The sequence below is a fragment of the Zalophus californianus genome, chromosome 2, assembly GCF_009762305.2.
Source record: "Zalophus californianus isolate mZalCal1 chromosome 2, mZalCal1.pri.v2, whole genome shotgun sequence".
Taxonomy (NCBI): Eukaryota; Metazoa; Chordata; class Mammalia; order Carnivora; family Otariidae; genus Zalophus; species Zalophus californianus.
This window is the reverse complement of record NC_045596.1, coordinates 55,306,920-55,333,356: the sequence shown is the minus strand read 5'-3', so window position 1 is coordinate 55,333,356 and position 26,437 is coordinate 55,306,920. Positions and strand designations below refer to the sequence as shown.

The 26,437-nt window shown below is 34.3% G+C and overlaps 1 protein-coding gene across 5 annotated transcripts in view; it reads left to right on the top strand.

Annotated features, from left to right (window-relative positions):
- Window positions 1–23,476, top strand: part of LOC113925968 (UDP-glucuronosyltransferase 2A1) — a 55,089-nt gene extending 31,613 nt beyond the window's left edge. For 2 of the 5 annotated variants that reach the window (XM_027600727.1, XM_027600726.1), the window contains exons 2-6: window positions 10,079–10,227; window positions 12,768–12,899; window positions 15,742–15,829; window positions 17,096–17,315; window positions 21,811–22,255. In XM_027600727.1, coding sequence (XP_027456528.1) covers window positions 10,079–10,227; window positions 12,768–12,899; window positions 15,742–15,829; window positions 17,096–17,315; window positions 21,811–22,090 — 869 coding nt within the window. In that variant the 3' untranslated portion in view covers window positions 22,091–22,255. Of the gene's footprint in view, window positions 1–2,747; window positions 3,492–10,078; window positions 10,228–12,767; window positions 12,900–15,741; window positions 15,830–17,095; window positions 17,316–21,810 lie in introns of those variants that run through there. The other 3 variants (XM_027600725.1, XM_027600724.2, XM_027600729.1) reach the window with 3 other exon arrangements.
- The last annotated feature ends 2,961 nt before the right edge of the window (window positions 23,477–26,437 follow it).

Below are 26,437 nucleotides of genomic sequence, written 5' to 3'. Positions count from 1 at the left end.
ATGCCTAAAATGATTATAAAAAATTGAACGAAACTGGGAAATTTGGTTGAAAGAACTTAAACATAGGGCTTAAGTTGTGCAGGCTGGTTGCATGAAAAGGACCAGCTTTACTACTCCATAAAGTAGAAAGGGAGTTGAGAGAGGAGACACCAAGTAGGTCAAACCAACAACTAGATTTGGATATTTTAGTCTATTCTCCATGTCTCTTAACTGTTCTATCATATTTTCTATTCCATGTTTTTTATTCAGAACTTAATTCTAAGTAATATCTTTAGATTCTTCTTCTGGGTCACTGTTTATTTCTACAGGTGTGTCTAATTTACTCTTTAAATTTCATTTGTTGAATTTGTAATTTCTAGAAATTCTCTTTGTCTCTTTAGCAAATTTTCACAATTATTCTTTTTAATCTCTTGTTCCTTGCTTATGTTTTCAGGTTTTGCCCAAACGTATTAAACAAAATAATTTTATATCTCCTTTCAAATAATAATAATATTTCAAATCATTGTGTTAATATTTGTGTTTTCTGTTGGTTTTGCTGGTTCGCAGTCTTGAAGCCTTGTTTCCTTATAAACAAATTCTAATTGATCAGGGTTGATTGGAGATTTGACCCTAGATTTATCTTTGCATCTTCTAAACAATTCTACTTTGGATCATCTTTTTAGCACAACAGAAAAACTCTCAAGAGATTTGGAATTTCAATATGTCCTTGTCAAATATTTTGATATAATTTTGCAACTGAATATAAAACATTGATATAACTATGTATACTTCTTAGAACACAGACACATTAGTATTCTCTTTTACTTCCAAGTGATACTTTTCAACTTGCTAAATACCACTCTTAAAGACTTAGCTAAAGCATTATTTCATCATTCTCTTCCTCCACTAAGCAACTTCCTTCATGGGCTTGCCCTCCTCAATTCATCCTGACCATCTAAGATCCATCCCCCTCATGTTTGTAGAATAAGTATTGGCTTAACTGACATTTTCTACAGTAATCTGTGAAGTCATTTTGAACTGGAAGTGATGTTTCTTGTTTATGCCCTGTGCATAGTACAGAATCTGGCATACACTGTGTGGTAAAAATTGCTTTTTTTTGTTTGTTTGTTTTTGGTTTTTGCTTGTTTTTGTTTTGTTTTGTTTTTTAAATTAGCATTCAATGTATTATTTGTTTCAGGGGTACAGGTCTGTGATTCATCAGTCTTACACAACACCCACCACAACACATACCCTCCCCAGTGTCCATCACCCAGCCACCCCAGCACCACCTCCCACCCCACCTCCTGCCCCTCCAGCAACCCTCAGTTTGCTTCCTAAGATTGAGTCTCTTGTGGTTTGTCTCCCTCTCTGGTTTTGTCTGGTTTCATTTTTTCCTCTCTTCCCCTATGATCCTCTGCCCTGTTTCTTAAATTCCACGTATCAGTGAGATCATTTTATAAAAATTGCTTTTTGAAAGTATGAAATATTAATGGATTTGTAGAGGAATTGAAATCAGGTTGAAATATAGATGGATGATTGGACACAAAATTTAAATTTCTAAATTTACCCCTCCCTTGAGATTTTAGTGTTCACAGCCAAATCAATATTTCCACAGACATGTCCAATTATTAACTCACACACTGCAGGTCAAAAAACCATTCCACAGCTACTACTCTTTTAGTATATCATGGTTTTGCTTAGTCATTATCATACTCTGGTTGCTCAAACTATAAACTGAGCACTTCATTGTTTTTTAATTACCAGTCATCTCTCACTTCTCATCAATCATACAGCCATCATTCTATGCTTTCCATTCACAAACCAATATTATATTCTCCCTGATATTCTCATCAGACCTTGCTTTCCTAATATTTACTTTTAGCCCCTTACACATTGTTTTTTCTCTACCACTCAAATCCTATTTAGAAGCTAGAATAGCTTCATTATAGGACACATATAATCATTTTCCGAACCTGATTTGAAAATTTCAGTAGACCTCTTTGTGGAGATTAAAATTGAACCCAGAGTATAGCACTCAAGACTCTCCAAAGTGTCCTGTTTTAACTAGTATATTCCTTGTCTGCACTTCTGTGTTAGCCTTCACTCTAAACATCCTGAAATGATAACTGTATCTATAAATGGCCATGATTTCTATATCAACTTTCTTTCTCTCCTGTTCTTTCATTCTCTTTCAGAACCCTCCTTCCATCACCTTTGCTTCTGGGCTCAGGTGAAATGCACCCTACATCCTGAAGCTTTTTGTGATTTTTTTCACATTGGGGTAACAGCATCTTCTGGGGCACTGAAATGCTGTATCTTAATATAATATTAACATATTCCTCTTGTTATTATGTGATGTATGCATCTTATCCATATATTAGCATGTAACCAACTTTATGTCAAGATCTACATTTTTGTTTTCCCAAATTATCAATCATCATATTCCATGAGATAAACCATATTATCTACTAGACTTAATTAAATGCGTTCTTTTATTATATTTAAAAATTGTCAATTAAAATATATCATTTTTATTTTAATATATTTAAAACTAACTCCTAAAATGCTGCAGCCATTTCCTCCAAAATATTTAAATATTTCATATCTCCTCCTGATCAAATATTCTATAGTACTGTGCCCCATCAACAATGACAAAGTTCTCTACACATAGACATTTCCTAACTCGAGAAATTAATTTTTAACTTGATCTGTATTGAAATTGCCTCTTCACTTCTGTGCCCAGCAAACATTTAACCTCTGTAGAGCAGTGTGTGAGGGAACTGCTGTCATGGTATCTAAGAAATGGATTTCAGTAACTGTACTGCTACAGCTCTGCTACATTGGCTATGGATTCTGTGGGAAGGTGCTGGTGTGGCCCTGTGACATGAGCCATTGGCTCAATGTAAGGATTATTCTGGAGAAACTCACGGAAAGGGGCCATGAGGTGACTGTGTTGGTTTCTCCAGAGAGTCTCCTCATTGACTACAGCAAGCCTTCCACACTGAAATTTGAGGTGGTCCCTATGCCATATAACAGAGAGACTGCTGAAAAAAGGTTCAGTGATTTTTTAGACATGGCTACTAACATTATACCAACATTGCCACGATGGCAGTCAGCCATAAAACTGCAAGAATTCCTTCTTAAAGTAACTGGAAGTTTAAAACTCCTATGTGAGAGTGTAGTCCACAACCAATCATTCATGAAGAAACTCCAAGCAACCAACTACAACGTAATGGTCATAGACCCTGCGGTACCCTGTGGAGAGCTGATTGCTGAGTTACTGACAGTCCCTTTTGTGTACACGCTAAGGTTTTCAATAGGTGACAATGTGGAGAAATACTGTGGGAAACTTCCAGCCCCACTTTCCTATGTGCCCGTTGCCACGGCGGGACTAACAGACAGAATGACCTTTCTGCAAAGGGTACAAAATGTAATGTTTTCCATTCTCCTTAACTTCTGGATCCACCAACTGGACACTCAGTTTTGGGACCAGTTTTACAGTGAAGCATTAGGTAAGAGACTGCTTTTCATTCTAAGGTAGTTATGTAAAGAAACTTAGGAGGTTTAAGAAAATCTAGAAAATGAAAAGTTTTAAAAATCTCACTTCCACATAAAACTTTATAGGTGATAACAATGAACTGTTATCAATAACTAATTGGGAGGGAGAGGCAAGAAATATATTGTCATGTTACCCTTTTCTTACAGTCATCCAACCATTTTTTAAGATACCTTGATACCTAATAGACTGTTATCAAAACAAAACAAAATATAAAACACACTAATGTCAATCTAATGGAAGATGTATTTTTTATCAGATATAGGATATCACAAGTAAGTTTTGTATACTGAGTTTTCATAGTGGAGGAGATTTGACTTTTTATTGATCAAAAATTGTAATGTTTGTTGTAAGAGTAAGATAATCTCATTGCCTGATTCCAGTAATAAACTGAAATCTGAACTATATTAACGATGGGATTAACTTTGGCATATGATTTACTTTGTCTGAATTTTGACCCACAAATTTTGAGACTCATTGATTATTGTATTCAAAATGTATATTATTCTCCTGTTGGACCATTCTTTGCCGTTCTTATCTCTTTCATAAATGTGGGATGAAACTTTATTAAGTCTTATGTGAATTGTTTCATCATAGTTGGTCATACCAAAAAGTTTTCAAGATGCTTTATACTTCTTAAGGGAGTACTACACAGAAAACTGAAAAATTAAATAGAAAACTAAAAATGTTTACAGCTTGAGTTGTTGAAAGATAGCATTTTCTATGTCACTAATTACACATATTCTATTTTTTAATTGCTTGCTTTTTCTAATAATGAATGGTTTTGCTCTGCAAGTTTTATATATATAGCTCTCATTTGATTTCATCAACTGAGGCTGGCTTCTATTCCAACTGTTTTTGAGAATCATAAAGAAACATGAACTGACAAGCAAAAGATAATTTGGAGTATTAGAAATATTGACTAATTTAACTCCCTGATTGTATTAGTTTGCTAGGTCTGCCACAACTAAATACCATGGACTAAGTGGCATGAACAACAGAAATTTGTTTTCTCACAGTTCTGGATGCTAGAAGTCCAAGACAAAGGAAGGTGTTGCCAGAGCTGGTTTCTCTGGAGGTCTGTCCTCCTAGTTTGTATGTGGCCTTTTTTTTTTTTTTTTTTTTTTTTGCTATATCCTCTCATGGTCTTCTCTCTGTGCATGCATAAACCCAGTGTCTCTTCCTCTTCTTATAAGGAGACCAGTGATATTGGATTAGGACCCACTCTTAGGACCTCGTTTCAATTTAAGAATTCATTCTGACTTTAAAGAATTTATCTCAAAATATAATCAGATTTCAACATGAATATTAGAGGAACACAAGTCAGTCCATAACACTGACTTTCCAATAGATCCTTTCTTTCACAAACTAATATTCAAAGGAATCCACTTTAAAAACCTTAGCTTTATACATGATTTAAATTTATACTATTCTGATTTCACCATAAATAATTTAAGAACCAGGAAGCACTACCTGAGTGTAGGCAGTGTGTAGGGCTCTATGGATTTAAAGTAAAGAAGACAGGATTTTGGCCTCAATCCTATTCTCAGAAATAAATGAAAGACATAGAAAAATAAATATATTCTGATAATTAGAGATGCTTTTCCAGTTCTAATCAATAAGTTTTTAGGCCATTTGTCATACTATGATAAATAGGGGAAAGTTATAGGATTCTGTGTGTATAAATATTATGGAATATATGTAGTCCTTAGGATCTATGGCAAATTTTTAACTCTATCGTATTTAATGGGTTTGTTTGTTTGTTTGCTATATGTATTTTTGTTGATTTTCATTCCTTCATTCCCTCATGTTCTTTATCAGGGAATTCTTAATGCACCATGAGTATAACTTCATTCTCAATCTCATAATAAAAATAATTAATACAAATGGCTAAACTTAAACAGAACAAAAATATATATAATGAATGATAACTGGCTTCATATCTCCCTTAAATATGTACTATTAACTATGCTTGTCTTTACATCAAGACATTATCTATGCATTATTAAACGCAAGTATTTATATACATCTTTTTTTCTTTGTTAATAGGAGGAATTACTAAATATTCATTTTTGCCTTTCTTTTCACCAAATCTAGATTTCACATCTTTCTACAAAATATTTTGAAATTTACATTATTCTTTACATTCACATAATAGTATTCATTTTAATGGATGTAACAAATCATTGAACTAGTCTAGTTGTGAGAGCTACTTGGTTTGTTCCAAATCTGGTATTACAAAAAATATTGTCCTAAATTTATTGCACTTATATCCTTGCCACAGTGTTCTCTAAAATTGCTGAATCATTTAGCTTTTATCCTCAGACCTTTTCTGAGGTGCATAGCAATTCCATTTTCTTCGGATCTATCTATCTTACTGACCTGTAACTAACATATCAGGGAATTTAAGCCTTTTTTCTATGATATGTAATACAAATATATTTTGACTTGGGAACTTTCAACTAATTTAGACAGACATAAAAATATTTTATATCCATTTAAAAATATGCATTTTAGAAAATATCACACCAACAAAAAAGGTATATAAAATGTAAGTGTACAGTTGAAAGAAATAATAAAATAAACTTCTGTATCCTCCCTAACCAAGTTCAGAAATAGATTGTTGTCAGTACCTTAGAAACACACTTCTTCCAGTGGAAACTATAAGCCTGACTTTGGTGAACAATTTTGAAAATTTTACATCTGCCATCTATATGTAATTCTCTCAAAACTATTGTTTAGTTTTTTGAATAATATACAAATACAAACAGATTCACTACTTATGCTCAATATTCTTTTGGTGATGAAATCATGTATTTTCTTTTTTTTTAAGCTCTATAGATAGAGTTTTATCTATAGATAGTGTTTTACTGTGTAACTACATGCTATTCTGTGGATGGACATCTGGCTGTGTACAGCTTTAATGTAATACTGCTGTTATGAACATTTGTATATGTCTCCTGCTGTATAAGAGCAATAGTATAAATAAAGTATAAACTATGTATTTTCCCCTACCAGGTAATCTCAGACTTTGCTCAAAAATTTATACCTCAACAATGATTATATAAATTTATACTTCAGCTGTTTTTTTTTTATTTTATTTTATTATGTTAGTCACCATTCATTATGTCATTCGTTTTTGATGTAGTGTTCCATGATTCATTGTTTGCGTATAATACCCAGTGCTCCATTCAATACGTGCCCTCTTTAATACCCATCACCAGGCTAACCCATCCTCCCACCTCCCTCTCATCTAAAACTCTCAGTTTGTTTCTCAGAGTCCATAGTCTCTCATGGTTCATCTCCCCCTCCGATTCGCTCCCTTCATTTTTCCCTTCCTACTATCTTCTTTTTTTTTTTTTAAACATATAATGTATCATTTGTTTGAGAGGTACAGGTATGTGATTCATCAGTCTTACACAATTCACAGCGCTCACCATAGCACATACCCTCCCCAATGTCTATCACCCAGCCACCCCATCCCTCCCTTCCCCTACCATTCCAGCAACACTCAATTTGTTTCCTGAGATTAAGAATTCCTCATATCAGTGAGATCATATGATACTTGCCTTTCTCTGATTGATTTATTTCCCTTAGCATAACACCCTCTAGTTCCATCCAAGTTGTTGCCAATAGCAAGATTTCATTCTTTTCTGATGGCTGCATAATATTCCACTGTGTGTGTGTGTGTGTGTGTGTGTGTGTGTGTATATATATATATATATATATATATATATCTCACATCTTCTTGATCCATTCCTCTGTTGATAGACATCCAGGCTCTTTCCATAGTTTGGCTATTGTGGACATTGCTGCTATAAACATTGGGGTGCACATACCACTTTGGATCACTACATTTGTATCTTTGGGGTAAATACCAAAGTAGTGCAATTGCTGGGTCTTAGGGTAGCTTTATTTTCAACTTCTTGGGGAGCCTCCATATTGTTTTCCAGAGTGGCTGCCCCAGCTTGCGTTCCCACCAACAGTGTAGGAGGGTTCCCTTTTCTCCACATCTTCACCAACATCTGTCATTTCCTGACTTGTTAATTTTAGCCATTCTGACTGGTGTGAGGTGGTATCTCATTGAGGTTTTGATTTAGATTTCCCTGATGCCAAGTGATGTTGAGCACTTTTTCATATGTCTGTTGGCCATTTGGATGTCTTCTTTATGGAAATATCTGTTCATGTCTTCTGCCCATTTCTTGATTGGATCATTTATTCTTTGGGTGTTGAGTTTGATAAGTTCTTTATAGATTTTGGATACTAGCCCTTTATCGGATATGTCATTTGCAAATATCTTCTCCCATTCTGTCAGTTGTCATTTGGTCTTGTGGACTGTTTCTTTTATTGTGCAAAAGCTTTTTATCTTGATGAAATCCCAAAGGTTCATTTTTGCCCTTATTTCCCCTTGCCTTTGGTGATGTTTTTAGGAAGAAGTTGCTGTGGCTGAGGTCGAAGAGTTTGCTCCCTGTGTTCTCCTCTAGGATTTTGATGGATTCCTGTCTCACATTTAGGTCTTTCATCCATTTTGAGTCTATTTTTGTGTGTGGTATAAGGAAATGGCTCAGTTCCATTCTTCTGCATGTGGCTGTCCAATTTTCCCAACTCTATTTGTTGAAGACACTTTTTTCCAATGGACATTCTTTCCTGCTTTGTTGAAGATTAGTTGACCATAGAGTTGAGGGTCCGTATCTGGGCTCTCTACTCTGTTCCATTGATCTATTTGTCTGTTTTTGTGCCAGTACCATACTGTCTTTATTATTACAGCTTTGTAATAGAGCTTGAAGTCCAGAATTGTGATGCCACCAGCTTTGCTTTTCTTTTTCAACATTCCTTCGATTATTCAGGGTCTTTTCTGAAAGAAGAGAAATCACAACCAACACCACAGAAATACAATTATAAGAACATACTATGAACAACTCTATGCCAGCAAATTAGATAATCTGGAAGACATGGATGCATTCCTAGAGATGTATAAACTACCAAAACCGAACCAGGAAGAAATAGAAAACCTGAACAGACCCATAACCACTAAGGAAATTGAAGCAGTAATCAAAAATCTCCCAACAAACAAGAGCCCTGGGCTAGATTGCTTCCCAGGAGAATTATACTAAACATTTAAAAAAGAAATAATAGCGATTTTTCTGAAGCTGTTTCAAAGAATAGAAATGGAAGGAAAACTTCCAAACTCATTTTATGAGGCCAGCATTACCTTGATCCCAAAACCAAAGACCCCATCATAAAAGAGAACTACAGCCCCAAATCCCTGATGAACATGGATGCAGAAATTCTCACCAAAATACTAGCCAGTAGGATCCAACAGTACATTAAAAGGATTATTCACCACAACCTATGGGATTTATTCCTGGGCTGCAAGGTTGATTCAACATCAGTAAATCAATCAGTGTGATACAATACATTAATAAAAGAAAGAACATGAACCATATGATCCTCTCAATAGATGCAGAAAAAGCATTTGACAAAGTAGAGCATCCTTTCTTGATTAAAACTCTTTACAGTGTAGGTATAGATGGTACATACCTCAGTATAAAAGCCATCTATGAAAAACCCACAGCAAATATCATTCTCAGTGGGGAAAAATGGAGATCTTTTCCCCTAAGGTCAGGAACACAGCAGGGATGTCCACTATCACTACTGCTATTCAAGACAGTACTAGAAGCCCTAGCCTCAGCAATCAGACAACAGAAAGAAATAAAAGGCATCTGAATCAGCAAAGAAGTCAAACTCTCACTCTTTGCATATGATATGATGCTTTATGTGGAAAACCCAAAAGACTCCACCCCTAAGGTCAGGAACACAGCAGGGATGTCCACTATCACTACTGCTATTCAAGACAGTACTAGAAGCCCTAGCCTCAGCAATCAGACAACAGAAAGAAATAAAAGGCATCTGAATCAGCAAAGAAGTCAAACTCTCACTCTTTGCATATGATATGATGCTTTATGTGGAAAACCCAAAAGACTCCACCCCAGTTCAAACTGCTAGAACTCATACAGAAATTCGGTAAAATGTCAGCATATAAAATCAATGCACAGAAATCAGTGGCATTCCTATACACCAACAACAAGACAGAAGAAAGAGAAATTAAGGAGTTGATCCCATTTACAATTGCACCCAAAACCATAAGATACCTAAGAATAAATCTAACCAGAGGCAAAGAATCTGTACTCAGAAAACTGTAGAATACTCATGAAAGAAATTGAGGAAGACACAAAGAAATGGAAAAACATTCCATGCTCATGGATTGGAAGAACAAAATTGCAAAAATGTCAATGCTACCTAGAGCAGTCTACACATTTAATGCAATCCTTATCAAAATAGCATCAACTTTTTTCAAAGAAATGGAAGAACTAGTCCTAAAATCTGTAATTTCCCCTTCCTTTTAACATCTAGATGTGATAAATAATCTAGGAGACATAGATTTATTTTTTCCTTAATAGCTTGTCAGTAAATTAGTGTAAATTGTATCCCAACAAAAATATATATAAATAACCTTCACACAACTTTTTTCATTTTCTCCAGGAAGACCCACTACATTATGTGAGATTATGGGAAAAGCAGAAATTTGGCTAATTCGGACATATTGGGATTTTGAATTTCCTCGTCCATACTTACCTAATTTTGAGTTTGTAGGAGGGTTGCATTGTAAACCTGCCAAACCATTACCTAAGGTAGGTCTATTACAGTGGAATATTTCTTTTGTACCTTATGAGATAATGCTGATATTCCTTTAAGGTGTACTGTCTCAATAACAGATATATGCTGTTTGCTACTCCAAATCTATTTTACAAATCATAGGTGTCTCTTATGACTGGTATTACCTTTTTTGGACTTCACTTTTATATTATGGCTAAAGAAAGAAGTGAATCAAGTGGCATGTTAAAATTTCAGTGTGTCTACAGTTTGGGTACTGGATTGAAGCAACAGGAAGGTAGGGCCTTGGAAATTACTCAGGAGATTACTATAGTCTTCCTAACAAGCATGATGGAGTTATGAATTGGGAAAGTTAACTCTGATTGTTTGAGTGATAAAGATACTTTCATGAGAACTCTCAGGTAGATTCCAGAGTTTCGTCAGTAAGAAGAAGTAAGTGTTGACAGAAGACATGGAATCAGGTAGCACTTCTTGGGTAATAGTGATCTTTACTGAGATGAAAAATAATTCATGGAAGAACTCTTCTGCAATGATAATGATGAATTCACTTTTGGACCTACTCACTTTAAGGAGCCAAAGAAAGTTTCAGGTGAATATTTCTAGTAATCATTTGGGTAATACAAGGTCTAGGTTTTAACAAAGAGCATTAGAAACAGATTAGGAGTCATCAAAATAAAGACATCATAGAACTAAGAGACTCAAACCCTGAATTCTTTCTTTAAGATCATGATGTCTGGCTTTTCTGAAATGAAAAGGATGCCACATTCCAAAGTCACCAACAAATAAATGTGGACAGCCAAAAATGTTGGAAGAAGACAATATTGAAACATAAAAGAGAATAATAGATAAACATGATAAAAATATTGTATTTAACTATCTTTATCAATAACTATCATTATCAAGGGATTGAGGAGGCAGACACTCATTTGCTTGGGTTGTAGGTAAGACAGCATAATCTCTGTAGAAGATTGCAGGTTAAATAGTGTTCTCAGGAGAGTTCTTGATTTCTATTTAGGGTAATATGCACATTTAAGTTTAAATTTTATTTTAGGATTCTGAATATGCTTTTCTTCCCAGTCAAGTTATAGCTGCAGGTAAGCTCTATTGAATGTTATTATAGCATATAATAAACCAATATCTAAACAAAGGTACAGAAAGAGACAGGACATGTCCTCGGCTCAGTAGATAATATTCTGTGCCACACTATTATATTCATCCTCCTATCCTCATTTTTCATATACACAATTTCACAAAACAACTCAGACATGTTTTACAAGAGGGAGAAATTATTCCATTCCAAACCCAATTACTAATACAAACATTTGGGCAATATGAACACCAATCAAAGCTTATATCTCTGATGAAAACCTTATGCCAGTCACTGCATACACAGAAAAAAAGCAATGAAAGACAGCCAAATCAGGAATCTAAACCCAACTGCTAGATTTGTAAATTTTCGTATATGTGTGTTCGTGCATGTGTGTGTTTATTCCATCACTGTGTCATAGGGAGATGAATCAAAATGGCAAAATACCAATTCCTGGGACTTCAGAGATATTCTCCTAACATTATCTAAGCTAAAAGATAGCTTTTATTTATGACATCATCCTTTCCCTAGTAATTTTACTAGCCTTAAATTGAGAAATACATTGATAATAAAATAAAAAATAAAAATAAATAATAAATAAATAAATAAATAAATAAATAAAACTGAGAAATATAATAAATATATTGAGAAATATTGCATGGAAGCCACAAATAAATGCACAGGGAATGCATGACACATCTCTAGAAGTTGACATTCACATAGATTATAATGCAAAAGACCCCAGTCCCAGATTTTGCAGTGCCCAACTTGCATAATTGTTAAGTGGTGACCCAGAGGATTTTATTTGTAGAGAAGTTTATATTTGCCACTGTGCTAAGGTTCAAATTAAGGCATGTCAGCTACTTGTGGGAAGGTAGAGAAGCACTATTTCATAAATGTTATCATGATAAAAAAAAGCAGAGGTTTACCTTTTAAAATATATTGCTATATATCTCAATTCTAAAAAAAAAATCATTTTTAGCCCCATTAATCAGGAAAAGAACATGAGAAAAATACCCTGAATGCCTAACAGGGAGTTAGATTGATTTATTAATAATTTATTAGATGTAAAGGGACATGGTACACATTTTATAAGTCTGGTTAGGACCCTTTTTTGGGATTTCCTTACAAGGAATATTTTTGTTTGCAAACATCTCTGCTGGTTCATAAAATTAAGCCTTGAGGGTAAGAGTTCCATGAACCATGGGAAGAGCTGTCTCTTATTGCCCATTCTCTTTGTATAATGGTTTGGTTCTATGCCTTTATTTGTAATCAGTCATTATATATTCAAGCCGTAGTTTTCAGAAACATACTTCCTCTTAAAGATACTAGATGGTTCTCTGTGGCAAAAGATAGAACGAGTCTAATGTCTCTGACACATCTCTTGACTCTGCCTATTTAGAATAGATGAAACCCCCCCCAACCCCGTGATCCTGCATGTTTGTAGTAAAGAGAATTTTATCACTGTAGGAAATGGAAGAATTTGTCCAAAGTTCAGGTGAAGATGGTGTTGTGGTGTTTTCTCTGGGATCAATGGTCAAAAACCTCACAGATGAAAGAGCCAATCTCATTGCCTCAGCCCTTGCCCAGATTCCACAGAAGGTCAGTACAACATTGGGTCCTGGTGAACAGTTACTTTGCCAATTGGAGAGAAAGTGTGACTAACAGTACTTTTTCTAGATCAAAGCTGAGACACTGAGCCTAACTGGTACCACCTTCAAGTAAAAATTTCTTAAAACATTAAAATGATGTATTGAGGCACATTTAATCATTTGCTTAGTAAGCCTTTGTATTACTATGGAAATACATCTTTTTATACAATCATTTATTTTCAGTGAAGTAGAGATGAAAATGTTAAGATCTTAATAACTTTTTACTATTTGAAATCTTGTGACCTGCATCGACTACTCCCCAAATTCTCCAGTGTGTTAGCTCCAAGGTCTAGGAAAAGGGAGATGTTATACATAGAGTAGATAGGAATTATGTTCAAGGATATACTTTATATTTTTAGATTTAATTGACGCTGTATCAGGATCTAGTTGGTTTAGAAGTAGAAGCCTAATCTTTCTAAACTGAAATTTCTACAGTTAAAAACAGTTAAAAATCCCAATATTATTATCAAACAATATATATTTTCTGATTTATGATATTTAATTAACTTTAATTTTGTTGTCATTATAGTTCTAGATTTCTACTCTTTATATACTCCTATTCATGAAATACCCTAGAACTATTCATATTGGTATATTAGTTAAAATATATAAAACTCCATAAAGGTGAGCATACTAATTAGGCTTGTTAAATCTTTGAATTTTTATTTCTTAACTTTTTTATTAAAAAGTTTGCCACCCATGGATGTGGAAAAAAAGGAACTCTCTTGCACTGTTGGGAATGCAAACTGATGTGCAGCCACTGTGGAAAACAGTATAGAGGTTCCTCAAAGAGTTAAAAATAGAACTACCCTATGATCTGGTAATTGTGTTACTGGGCATTTACCCAAAGAATGCAAAAACACTAGTGCAAAGGGATACATGCACCCCGATGTTTATAGCAGCTTTACAATAGCCAAATTATGAAAGCAGGCCAAGTTTCCATGGACAGATGAATGGATAAGGAATATATGGTATTATGTAAGTGATGAATCACTAAATTCTACTCCTGAAACCAATATTATACACTATGTTAACTAAAATGTAAATAAAAATTTGAAAAAAAAAGATGTGGTATACATACACAATAGAATATTTTTTCAGCCATAAAAAAGAATGAAATCTTGCCATTTGCAAAGACATGAGTGGAGCTAAAGAGTATAATGCTAAGCAAAATAAATCAAAGAAAGAAATATCATATGATTTCACTCATATGTGGAATTTAAGAAACAAAACAAATAAGCATGGGGAAAAAGAGAGAGAGAGAAACCAAAAAACAGACTCTTAATTATAGAGAACAAACTGATGGTTATCAGAGGGGAGGTGGGTGGGGGCATGGATTAAATAGGTGATGGGGATTAAGGAGCGCACTTGTCATAATGATCAGTGGGTGAGGTATGGAATTGTTGAATAAAATAAACACTTTAAGAAATAAGTTTGCCACCTATTAATATTTAATCTGAACTTCGTCTTACAGAGCTCCCCCCACCTGCAAAAAGTATGTAACAAAAGGTTAACATCCTAACAAGATACTTCATTAAAAAATGAAATAAAGCAAACCTCCAGCTCTTCCTCCCTCAAAACTATAAGGAGAGAAAGAAAGAGAAAGAAAGAAAAAGGAAAGAAAAGAAAAAAAGAAAGAAGGAAGGAAGGAAGGAAGAAGGAAGGAAGGAGAAGAAGAAAGAAAGAAAGAAAGAAAAGAAAGAAAGAAAAGAAAAGAGAAAGAAAGAAAGAAGAAGAAAAGAAAGAAAGAAAAAAGAAAGAAAGAAAGAAAGAAAGAAAGAAAAAAGAGAAAAGAAAGAAGAAAGAAAGAAAGAAAGAAAGAAAGAAAGAGAGAAAGAAAAGAAAGAAAGAGGGGCTCCTGGCCAGCTCAGTCGTTAAGTGTCTGGCTTTGGCTCAGGTCATGATCCCAGGGTCCTGGGATCGAGCCCCACATCGGGCTCCCTGCTCCATGGGAAGCCTGCTTCTCCCTCTCCCACTCCCCCTGCTTGTGTTCCCTCTCTCGCTGTGTCTCCCTCTGTCAAATAAATAAAATATTAAAAAAAGAAAGAGAAAGAAAGAAAGAAGGAAGAAAAAAAGAAAGAAAGAAAGAAAAAGAAAGAAAGAAAGAAAGAAAGAAAGAAAGAAAGAAAGAAAGAAAGAAAGAAAGAAAGAAAGAAAGAAAGAAAGAAAGAAAGAAAGAAAGAAAGAAAGAAAGAAAGAAAGGAGGGAGGGAGGGAGGAAGGAAGGAAGGAAGGAAGGAAGGAAGAAAGAAGGGAGAAGGGGGAAGGAAGGAAGGAAGGGAGGAAAGGAGGGAGGAAGAGAGGGAGAAAAGAGAGAGGGGTGGAGGGAAGGAGAGAGGGAAGAAGGAAAAACAATCATTCAGCAACCAGACAACAAAAATTTAAAGCTAATTATATTTTGGAAAACATTACATTTGAAACATGAGAGGTTATGACATTAGTAAATTTACACAGTATTCATGTTTATTTTAATACTTTTTAAACCCCCATGTTCTGATTGATTAAACTTGTCTTTTCATTTTATATATCTTTACTCATACCTCAAAACTTTTAAGTGATAAATATAAAAATGAATAAACCATACTTAATAGAGTATTAGTTCAAGCCCTTTTTGACAGGGTTGATGTAAACAGTCCTACTATATCTCCATGTTTGCAAACTACCCCTTATGTCCACTTCTCTCACCAGCACATAAAGTAGTGGTGGGCCACATGATTTATAAATAATTCTACAGCATTAAGATGCCTTCACTGTGTGTTTTTACTTGCAACATTAAAGCACTGTCTTCAACAGGTTTTATGGAGATACAAAGGAAAGAAACCAGCCACATTAGGAGCCAATACTCGACTCTATGATTGGATACCCCAGAATGATCTTCTTGGTAAGACTGGGGGAAAGAAAAGCTGTACAGTTGGATAATGGACAAGTAAAGTAACTGTTTAACAGCAAATAATTCAATAAGTATTTAATAGCTAAAAATGCCACATTTTAGGCTAAAATCAAAAACCCAAAAAACAACAAATGTTGGAGAGGATGTGGAGAAAAAGGAACTCTCTTACACAGTTGTTAGGAATGAAAACTGGTGCAGTCACTGTGGAAAACAGTATGGAGGTTCCTCAAAAAGCAAAAAATAGAACTACCCCATGATCCAGTAATCACACCACTGGGTATTTACCCAAAGAATACAAAAACACTAATTCAAAGGTATACATGCACCCCTATATTTATAGCAGCATTATTTACAATAGCCAAGATATGGAAGCAGCTCAAATGTCCATCAGTTGATGAATGGATAAAGAAGAAGTGGTATATATATATATATATATATATATATATATATATATATATAATGGAATATTATTCAGCCATCAAAAAGAATAAAATTGTGCCATATGCAAGAACATGGATGGAGCTAGAGAGTATAGTGCTAAGACAAATAAGTCAGAGAAAGATAAATACCATATGATTTCACTAATATGAGGAATTTAAGGAAAAACAACAAAAGAAAAGAGCAAAGGAAAAATAAGAGAGAGAGAGAGAGACAAATCAAGAAACAGACCCTTAACTATAAAGAACAAAGTGATGGTCACCAGAGCAAATGTGCATGGGGGGATGGATAAAATAGGCAATGGAGATTAAGGAGTGCACCTGTGATGAGCACTGGGTGATGTACGGAAGTGCTGAATCACTATATTGTACACCTGAAACTAATATAACACTGTGTGTTAACTATACTGGAATTAAAAATAAGATTAAAAAAATAAATAAATAAAGCTAGAAAAAATAAAATGTCACATTTTACTTGCAGTTTTAAAGCAGAAATAATTCGAGAATTGGCAGTTAATTTTATAGATTCAATGCTTTCTTTGATTCACAAAATAGCATTTCAGTTAAGACTCTCATCACTCTTCAAGTTTCAGTCTCAGTTTGAATATTTCCTCCTCAGTAAAGTCCTTCCAGACAATGCAGAGGGAGCTAATTTCTCCTTTCCTGGGATCATAGTTTTCTGAAATAGCAATAGCCCATGTGCTCTCAGCTTTTGTAGAAAATGCTTTCTTCATTGAGTCACTCCGTAGGTTTTTCCCTATCTCCCTCTAAAATTCTGTTACCTTATTATAATGAAATCCTCACCCAATTCCCAAACTAGGTCATCCCAAAACAAAAGCTTTTATCACTCATGGTGGAACCAATGGGATCTATGAAGCTATTTATCATGGGATTCCTATGGTGGGAGTTCCTATGTTTGCTGATCAACCTGATAACATCGCTCACATGAAGGCCAAAGGAGCAGCTGTGGAGGTGAACATAAACACAATGACCAGTGAAGATCTGCTCAGTGCCTTGAGAACAGTCATTAATGAACCTTCGTGAGTACTACTGTTTTAAAAGGCTTACCATTGATTATGCTACCCATCATACTTGGAAATGTTCAATGTCTCCTGACTTTGTTAACAGGTTTATTTTCAAATAACAACTATAACATGACCAATATGGAAGTGCCTTTATTATTTCAGTTCCCTAACATTGAAGTAATTTGCTGAAATTGGGGAAAAAATACTATTACTTCAAATATTTTATCAATGCTTTTTTCAAAATCAATCATTTTAATGATCACATAAGTTCTCCGACATTTTTTGAACAATCTGCTTGTTTGTATAGACCCATGTATATATGCCTATTTAAGTATTATAAGTAAGTACAAAATTGGAAGTGATAATTCACTTTATCATTCAAAAATAGCCATCATTAACACTGACTATATATCATTCATCAGTATATGCATATACACAGGGAGGAGAGATACTAAGTAGGTAATAATTTTACAAATACTGGTTATTACTATGTGTGAACAAAATTTTGAATTTTATCTGATTTAGCTAAAGATTAATTGAAATGAATCTATAAACTATATTTAACTTTAAGTATATATCATTGTATCTTATTTTTTCTCTGAAAAATCTCATCAAGGTTAAGAATTAATATATGAATACAGTTTTTTCATTTTTATGTATTTTTTATTTTAGCAACAGTTGAACTCCTGCTATAGAAATAATCTCATCTCAAAAATATAGAAGTAATCTCATCTCTAATATGTATTACTTAAGATTTTAATTTGTCAATATTTATGCCACTTATTTTCCTCAAATTTAGTCTTTTGCTGCATCTTAAAGGAATCAATATTTGCCATTAATTCTGAGATTTTTATTCCTAAATATTTTGGATTCACTTTTAACTGAATATATTATATGAAATTTTCTTTCAATAAAGATTCATGGATATAAATTTCCTGATCGTTTAGCAATATTTGCTGATTACCTTGATATAAGAATGATATCTCACCTCTCTGAATATAAGATATTTAGCTCTCTCTTTTCTTCAGAATTGTGTAAATATGACTCATGGTCTCCTGGCTTTAAATCCTTCTGTGGGAATTTGAGGCCTGTCTGATCATTTTTATTTGTTTCTTTTTCAGTTTGGAAAAAAATCATTTTTAAAATAAATTCAGAAACCTAATTAATGATGTATCTTGATAAATTATTTTCTACATTTTCCCTGGGTTATAATATGTCCTTTCAATACCATCAATCTAGATTAAAAATTATTTTTCTTCTCAGAAATTATTTTTTTGTTATTTGTTAGAATGTTAGTTCCACCTTTTATCTGTATTTCAGGGACATCAAACTTCAGCATTCTCTATGTTAAAATATTTTGGTTTCGTTCTCTATCATTTTCTAAGTGTCCTAATCATTTTCTACTTTTCTTAATTCACTGGGATTCCCTCAATCCATAAATTAGTAAATTTACTATTTTTGCCATTAGAAAATTACAGTTTCTAGGTTAGACCCTCCTTTCTCTGGTCACATTTCTGACAGCTGTTACTTTCCTCTCTTTTCTTTTTCTTTTTTTTTATTATGTTATGTTAATCACCATACATTACATCATTAGTTTAAATGGGGGGGAAAAAAAGAAGGTAAAAATTCTAGTTCTCAGCTGACATATGACACGGATCTGAGTATTTTACAGAGAAATCATAAAAATGTACAGAATTACTATTAATTACAGAATTATGCACTATAACCGTTGTTATCAATTTAGGCTCTGACCCCAATAACTTTGGGCAAGCAGAAGGGCTTATTTTTATGAAAAAAGAAATCATTACACTTCTTATAGCATACTAATCTTCTATGGTGATTCCTTGATTTGTATATTCTATAGGAACTTGTGAATTTTATTCTTCAATATTCCCTACATCCATCACCTTCAACTCATATGTTGTGTGCTCCTCAGGATTCAGCATATTGTTAGTCAGCATATTCTTAAGGTTAAGCATAATGAAAAATATGATATTTTGAATAGAAGATACATAAAATTATTAGTGTACCTGTCATAGGAAAATCACATGAACTCTGTGAAATGTAATCTAATAAATGTCTTATAGAAGCAAAAATAAAATTACAGTTTCTAATTTCATTATTAATCCTTTAAGAGGTATTTTTGCCAATTTATTTCAACAGCTCACCTATATACACTTTATCACCACTTTTTTTTATAACCTAATTTTTGTCTTTTATTCATAACCCTTGCATTCTTATTTTACTTCAACTCTCCTCTTTTTTGAACTATGTATTATGCTTACTTACATTCTAAGTCCATCATTTTTATGGTTCCCCCCCATATTGTATAAGTTGTTATCAAGGCATATTTTTCATCTAGCTTTCTCAGTATTTACTCTGAATTTGTATAAGTGCCTTATATTTAAATTTGTTTCCAGGTTACCTCAGACTCAATTATTTTTATTCAGAGGCAAAACTCAAACGATAGTTAAAACATTTCATTTGTATTACTGAAACCTGAAATTCAGGAGGTGGGTGAGAAGGTCAACTCAAATGCAATTTTGTGCAGCTTTTTTTGGTGAAACTAGTCTATGTAAAACTATGTATTCTAAGCCTTAGTTGCAGGGTTTTTTAGACAACGGGGTCAATGTATTGCTCCCCCAAAGGGAATGTTTGCCTTGAATCCAACCTAAAAAGTCAGTGCTAGTGGTCCATTTCCCCCTCTCACACACATTCCCATCAAATGACTCTTATTAAGATGCACGTTTAAGTCATAATTTTCAAAATATTATAGATATCATCAACTCAGGAGCCGAGCTGGTGTTAAGAGCTTCAGGAAGGCTGACTATGATCTTCTGTTTCTCATAAATGATGATCTTGATGTCTAATGCATTAAACTAGTACTGAGTTGTTAATGCTGATAATTTGGTTCATTTTACTAAATAAGAGTAAGTTCTGTAATTTTTTAGAACTCTACCTTATTTCATGGAATACCATTAAATTTTATTATTGATTTGAAAACTATTGATGCAAAAGACAGAAACATAAATACTCAGGATTTTCCAAGAAAATACCTAAAATTATTTATTTTAAAATATCTTAATATTAACTGTAAACCTAATTCTAACTCAGAAATCATCGGGTAACAATAGAGTTTAGTATAGAGTGCATATATGGATGTTTTTGTGTTCCATTTATTACTTCTTAAAGGAATTAAGGAACACAAAAGATTACACTTAAATACATAAACCATAGTAATTTTAATATCTGATAATATTTTAAGATAACAGTCATATAACATTAGTGTACAATAAAATGTTAAATAATCATTTTAAATATGAGCATAGGCCTTTCTTGTCTCATTTATAGGAAAGCATACTTTATTTTTATTTGGATTCACAAGTAGAAGTTTATCTATCTAGTATATACGTATTTCAGATTTTAAATCTCTATCTATAAATGGAGAAAACCTTGGACAAAAATATGATTTGGAAAGATAGGCTTTTATTGCCACTGTAGTTTGCTGAAATATTTTAGGACAAACCACGTGAAATTACTGCTTTAACCCTACCTATATTTCAATCCAATTGAAAGAGTATGACTATTCTTTCTCATTGCACACAAAAAAGAACACAACTAAATTATCCCCTCCTACTGGATCTAGCATACCATGTTCACTGGGGAATGATGATCACATTTCTTCTTCTCCAATCCCAGCAATGTCTAACTCACACCAGGACATCTCTTCACAAACCACTTACCTTCCAATATCTTTATGTTTCCAAGTCGCAACTATTATTTATAACACAAAACCAAAAGGAAATATACTAATTCTGGCACATCAACTAAGAAATATCAAGTGAAGATAAAACCTGCCTTTCAAATACATACCTCTACCCATTACTGTTTGAGATGTTAGAGTTAACTCCATATAACATTGCTACTTTGATGCTTATTGATTGGGGGCTCTAGTTCTAGCAAGATATTTCTATTTATCTTAAAAATTCAATTTTTAAATTACCCTAGTATCTTTACCAATCTTGATATTGCCAATATAGACACTGTCCTTTGCATCACAAAGACACAGTGTGTGGAATGGAGAAATTATCACAGTGTCGAGATCTTAAACACTGCAGAAATGGTTTACTAATGTCAATTATCAGCTTCTTGTCTGTAATCATGAAGTAGCCAGAGATTAAAGACCATGCTTGGGTTATTTGCTGTCTTGGTTTTTGAACAATCCTAGAAACTATACACAATATCAAAATTCCTCCTTGGAAAAATGAGGTCATACATCTGCAACAAACAGTCCATTTTTTTATGTCTGCATTTCACCATATTCTGTTAAGAATATATTTCTTCTACATCCTCCCTTCACAATTCTTAAGATGCTATGCAACCAACAAAGTTCATGTCTCATCAAACTCAATGTACCTATGGCCTTTGGCTTATATAACATATAGCATGTATCACATCTTACCTGTAATGAAAACAAAAACTCTCTAATTTCTATATTTTTTCCTACCAGTTATAAAGAGAATGCTATGAGGTTATCAAAGATTCACCATGATCAGCCTGTGAAGCCCCTGGATCGAGCAGTCTTCTGGATTGAGTTTGTCATGCGCCACAAAGGAGCCAAGCACCTGCGGCCAGCTGCCCACAACCTCACCTGGTTCCAGTACCACTCTTTGGATGTGATTGGGTTCCTGCTGGCCTGTGTGGCAACTGCTATATTCTTGGTCACAAAATGTTGTTTGTTCTCTTGTCGAAAATTTGGTAAAACAGGAAAGAAGAAAAAGAGGGAATAGATCTTTCTAAGTTTAGCAAAGTCCTTAATGGGCAATCCTGTTCATTCTAGCCACAGTGACCTTAATGAAAACAGATTATCTCCATCCTGTTTTCAAAATTCCCATTCTTCTACCTTAGCCTAGCGATAAAGCCTAGAATTCAACATGATCATTAATTAGTGAACATGTCCCAGGCTTCCTTTGTCTTTTCCCAGGTGCCTTTACCCTCTTCTTCTTATTTTCCTATGACAGGTACACTAATAATTTTATGTATCTTCTATTCAAAATATCATATTTTTCATTATGCTTAACCTTAAGAATATGCTGACTAACAATATGCTGAATCCTGAGGAGCACACAACATATGAGTTGAAGGTGATGGATGTAGGGAATATTGAAGAATAAAATTCACAAGTTCCTATAGAATATACAAATCAAGGAATCACCATAGAAGATTAGTATGCTATAAGAAGTGTAATGATTTCTTTTTTCATAAAAAATAAGCCCTTCTGCTTGCCCAAAGTTATTGGGGTCAGAGCCTAAATTGATAACAACGGTTATAGTGCATCATACTAGGGAAGGTCTACAAATTCCCATTCAATCTATAGGTAATTATGGCCTGTGTTCCTGCCTGCAATCAACTAGCCCTCTTGTGTGCCTTTTAATGCAAGGGTCTGGGGACTGCCCTCAAACAAAAGAGATTAATTGAGTCATTATTTTTTCTCAGGGACAGAGAATGTCAGCAATATATTAAGGGTGACCAGATCATTTATAGAGAAAATAATTAAGAAATATGGAAAAACTTTTATGAAATTTTTAATTAACAGTATATTGATAATATTAAAGTTAAATGTCGATTTATTATATTGAAAAATCAGTAATGCCCATAATCTATAATCATTTTTTATAATCAAAGGTTTAGTTTTCTAGCAACAACAAATATTTACTTGGAATGTAAGATCATTGTATTATTTTTCGGTCTGTATCTCTTACAAATTTAAATTTATCAATTAAGTATTATGCCAAGGATGTAAGCAAGATATTAGTAGATCTGCTTGACTAAGGGTATGTTTTAGTAAATATTTATCATGGAAAGCACTAATTAAAATTCATAATGAATCAGCTCTGCATTAATTTAACAAGTAAAGACTGCACTTTCTTTACCCCTTATAAATTTAATGATATATTCTAATTGAAGTTTTAATTTCAGTATTTCATATATAATTGAGGTGATAAATGACATCCGTTCACTTACTGAAAATTTTGAAATTCATATTCATTTTAACATGGCATATTGAAAATTACCTCCAATTTAAAAATAACTGCATGATATATGATATAAAAACATGTATTTCTTTTTTTAGCATGTACATTACCAAAAATGCAAATAAATTCTTAAATTTTTTTGTGAAGGCTAAAAATTTATTTGTTAAATGTTAACATTTTTAAAAGGTGATTCATGTTGATGTATTTTGACTTTTACAATTTGATTATGGCCTGAGAAAAGCTGTTTATGTTTGCTCTGTGCCTAGTTTATTTTCTGCTATTGGAATACAGCAAATGGCTTAAGATACAATGAGAGGTGGGCTAGCCATTCATGATGTTGAGCACCACCAAGTTCAGGCACCCATTTGGTTTCTGAGACTGGCTGCCCACAACACAGAGATTTGTTTCTGCATAGAGATAGTCCCTGCTCACCTGCTTTCTCCCCTCCTGCTGATTATCAGCAGATTTCTTCCTTTGCCTGAATAATACCAGAAGGCAGCCGGCAATAATTCCTCTGTGATACCAACTGCATTAGTCAGTCTAACTGCAGCATATATTTGGATAATAAACAAACAAATAAACAAATAAAAATAACACACACATACGTATATACACGTATATACACATATATACGTGGACTTTCCTTAGCTGTCTTTTGCAAAACTCTTCAGATGAAGAAACTCTCATCCTTAATAAGCAGAAACCAAGTCCCGTTAGCCAGAGCGCTGTTACATAGCTCTTACATTCTCAGACCCTGGATTATTATTCAACAGGCTGCACTTAATACTTTTACTCATTTTGTTCATAGACATTCCATGTTCCCCTCATCTGCTAGCAGCATCTCCCCTGGTTAGGATTCTTTACCTGATAGAATGATCCAAAACTTCATGCACTCCAAATAAATGTCAGCAGCCAAGTTTATCTTTGGTATTTTGAACCCATGACCACAGCCAAGAGAGTAACACCTTCTCTGACTGAATTCTGAAGCAGAGGAGCTCAAAATAATCAAGCTCAAAATAATTCACAGTTAATAATCTAAGTAAATCATGGCTATAGCCCTGGGTGGAATCATTCCTCCCTTGAGAAATGCAGCCTCCAAACCACCAGACTCCAAGTTGTAATAATGAAAAACAAACTTGTCTAAGGGAAATAGGCATACTTGTTAGGGGACTCATTCCCACTTTCAGCCCCTTAAGATCTGAACCCATGAATTCAAACTAAAATACAAAAGCATATATATGAGGTTATGATTTGAAGCGTACACTGCATCCTTTAAAACAGCACCTAAAATATATAGGATATTGTCTCCCCGCTAAAACCCTGAGAAGTTCTCATTAGCTAAGGGGGAATTTGGTAAAAATCAGCAAATTCCATGAATATTAGACTGTTGCATTTCCTTCATTGTAAATATGTTTCCTGGTCATGCTCAATGTTGACATCAACATCAACATTTTTACTAAGGTTTCATGTGCACAGTTCGTGATCTGGCAGAAATACTACAGAGAAAGTGAGGGGAAAACCTGGTATTTGGAAATTATAACTACTTCTCTGAAGAAAAAATGGTGCATTCTCTAGGATGGAAGGTGACCAATGCAATTTTTCTACTTTTTCGCTAGCTAGAACTCTTGGGAGTTTACCATATTGGGAAGGAGGTGGGGGGGATCCCTGCTGTTAATAAATTGAGCACGTAACAGCTGGAGTAGCCAAATGAGGCTTGGTGAGGTGAAGTCCGTGCTGTGCATTCATATATAGTTTACACCCCAGTCTCCATTGCTTCTTTGTGAATGAGCTTTTTTTTTTTTCAAAGATTTTATTTATTTATTTGACAGAGAGAGACACAGCTAGCGAGGGAACACAAGCAGGGGGTAGTGGGAGAGGGAGAAGCAGGCTTCCCGCTGAGCAGGAAGCCTGATGCAGGGCTCCATCCCAGGACCCTGGGATCATGACCTGAGCTGAAGGCAGATGCTTAACAACTGAACCACCCAGGCGCCCCTGTGCATGAGCTTTAAGATCAAATTCTGGAGGGTCTGGAAAAAGACACCAACATTTGCAGGACTGCTCATCGAAACCACCTTATTATTTTTTTTAAGATTGTATTTATTTATTTGAGAGAGAGAGCACAAGCAGTGGGAAGGGTAGAGGGAGAGGGAGAAGCAGACTCCCCGCTGAGCAGGGAGCCCGACAGGGGACTACATCCCGGGACCCCAACACCATGACCCAAGCAGAAGGCAGATGCTTAACTGACTGAGCCACCCAAGCACCCCCAAACCACCTTATTATTGAGACAGTTGTCTGTAGCATTATAGAGGGAATTTCCACAGAATATGAATATCTTCATAATCCATGCAAGCTCCAAGAGGTTTATTCACATACTTCTACCTCAAACGTTCTTACCTTTAAACTTCCCTCTAATTATTCCCAAATCTTTGACAAACCAGTCAATCCATTTGTCTTGGCCTATGAATCTATAGATCTGAAAGGAGACCAATTTTTTTCTCCATAAAAATGGAGTCACCTAGATGTATTGCTTGATAGTCTACCCATTGGAAAGATTTTACTCCACCACTACCATGCAGAGACACCCTTGAGTGGAGCTGTAACAGTGGCTACTCCCTGATGCTATGAGAATATCCTGTGTACTCATACATAAATTGGGATGTGTCAGAATGTTTTCCCTATTTTCATTTGGGAATTCCCTTATGAGTCTGAAGGGGATTGACAGATTTATTTAAAAACATTGGTAGGTTCCATAGGAGTCTAAGCCATCTGCAGAGACAATTTATCTGTATTTCTGGAATTGCTCTGACTTATTCTCATATATAGTATATCTATTTAACTGTAGAATGTTGCTGCTAATGTTCAGTCATATTTTTGTTGTTACCGCAGCACAGACCATCACAAGTAGCATAGTCACTTGGTGCCTATGGTTAGGTATTTAGTCTCAGCCAGAACTCAGTAAGAAGGCAGGGGCTGTTTTTTCTAGGAAGGAGAGTTACCAAGAAAATAGGTCATAGTTTTGCTTCAAAATCCTAGGATTCTCTTTTTGGAGTTTGTCAAAGTTTATTTAACATTGTTATCGGCTACAGGCATGGCAGATACCCT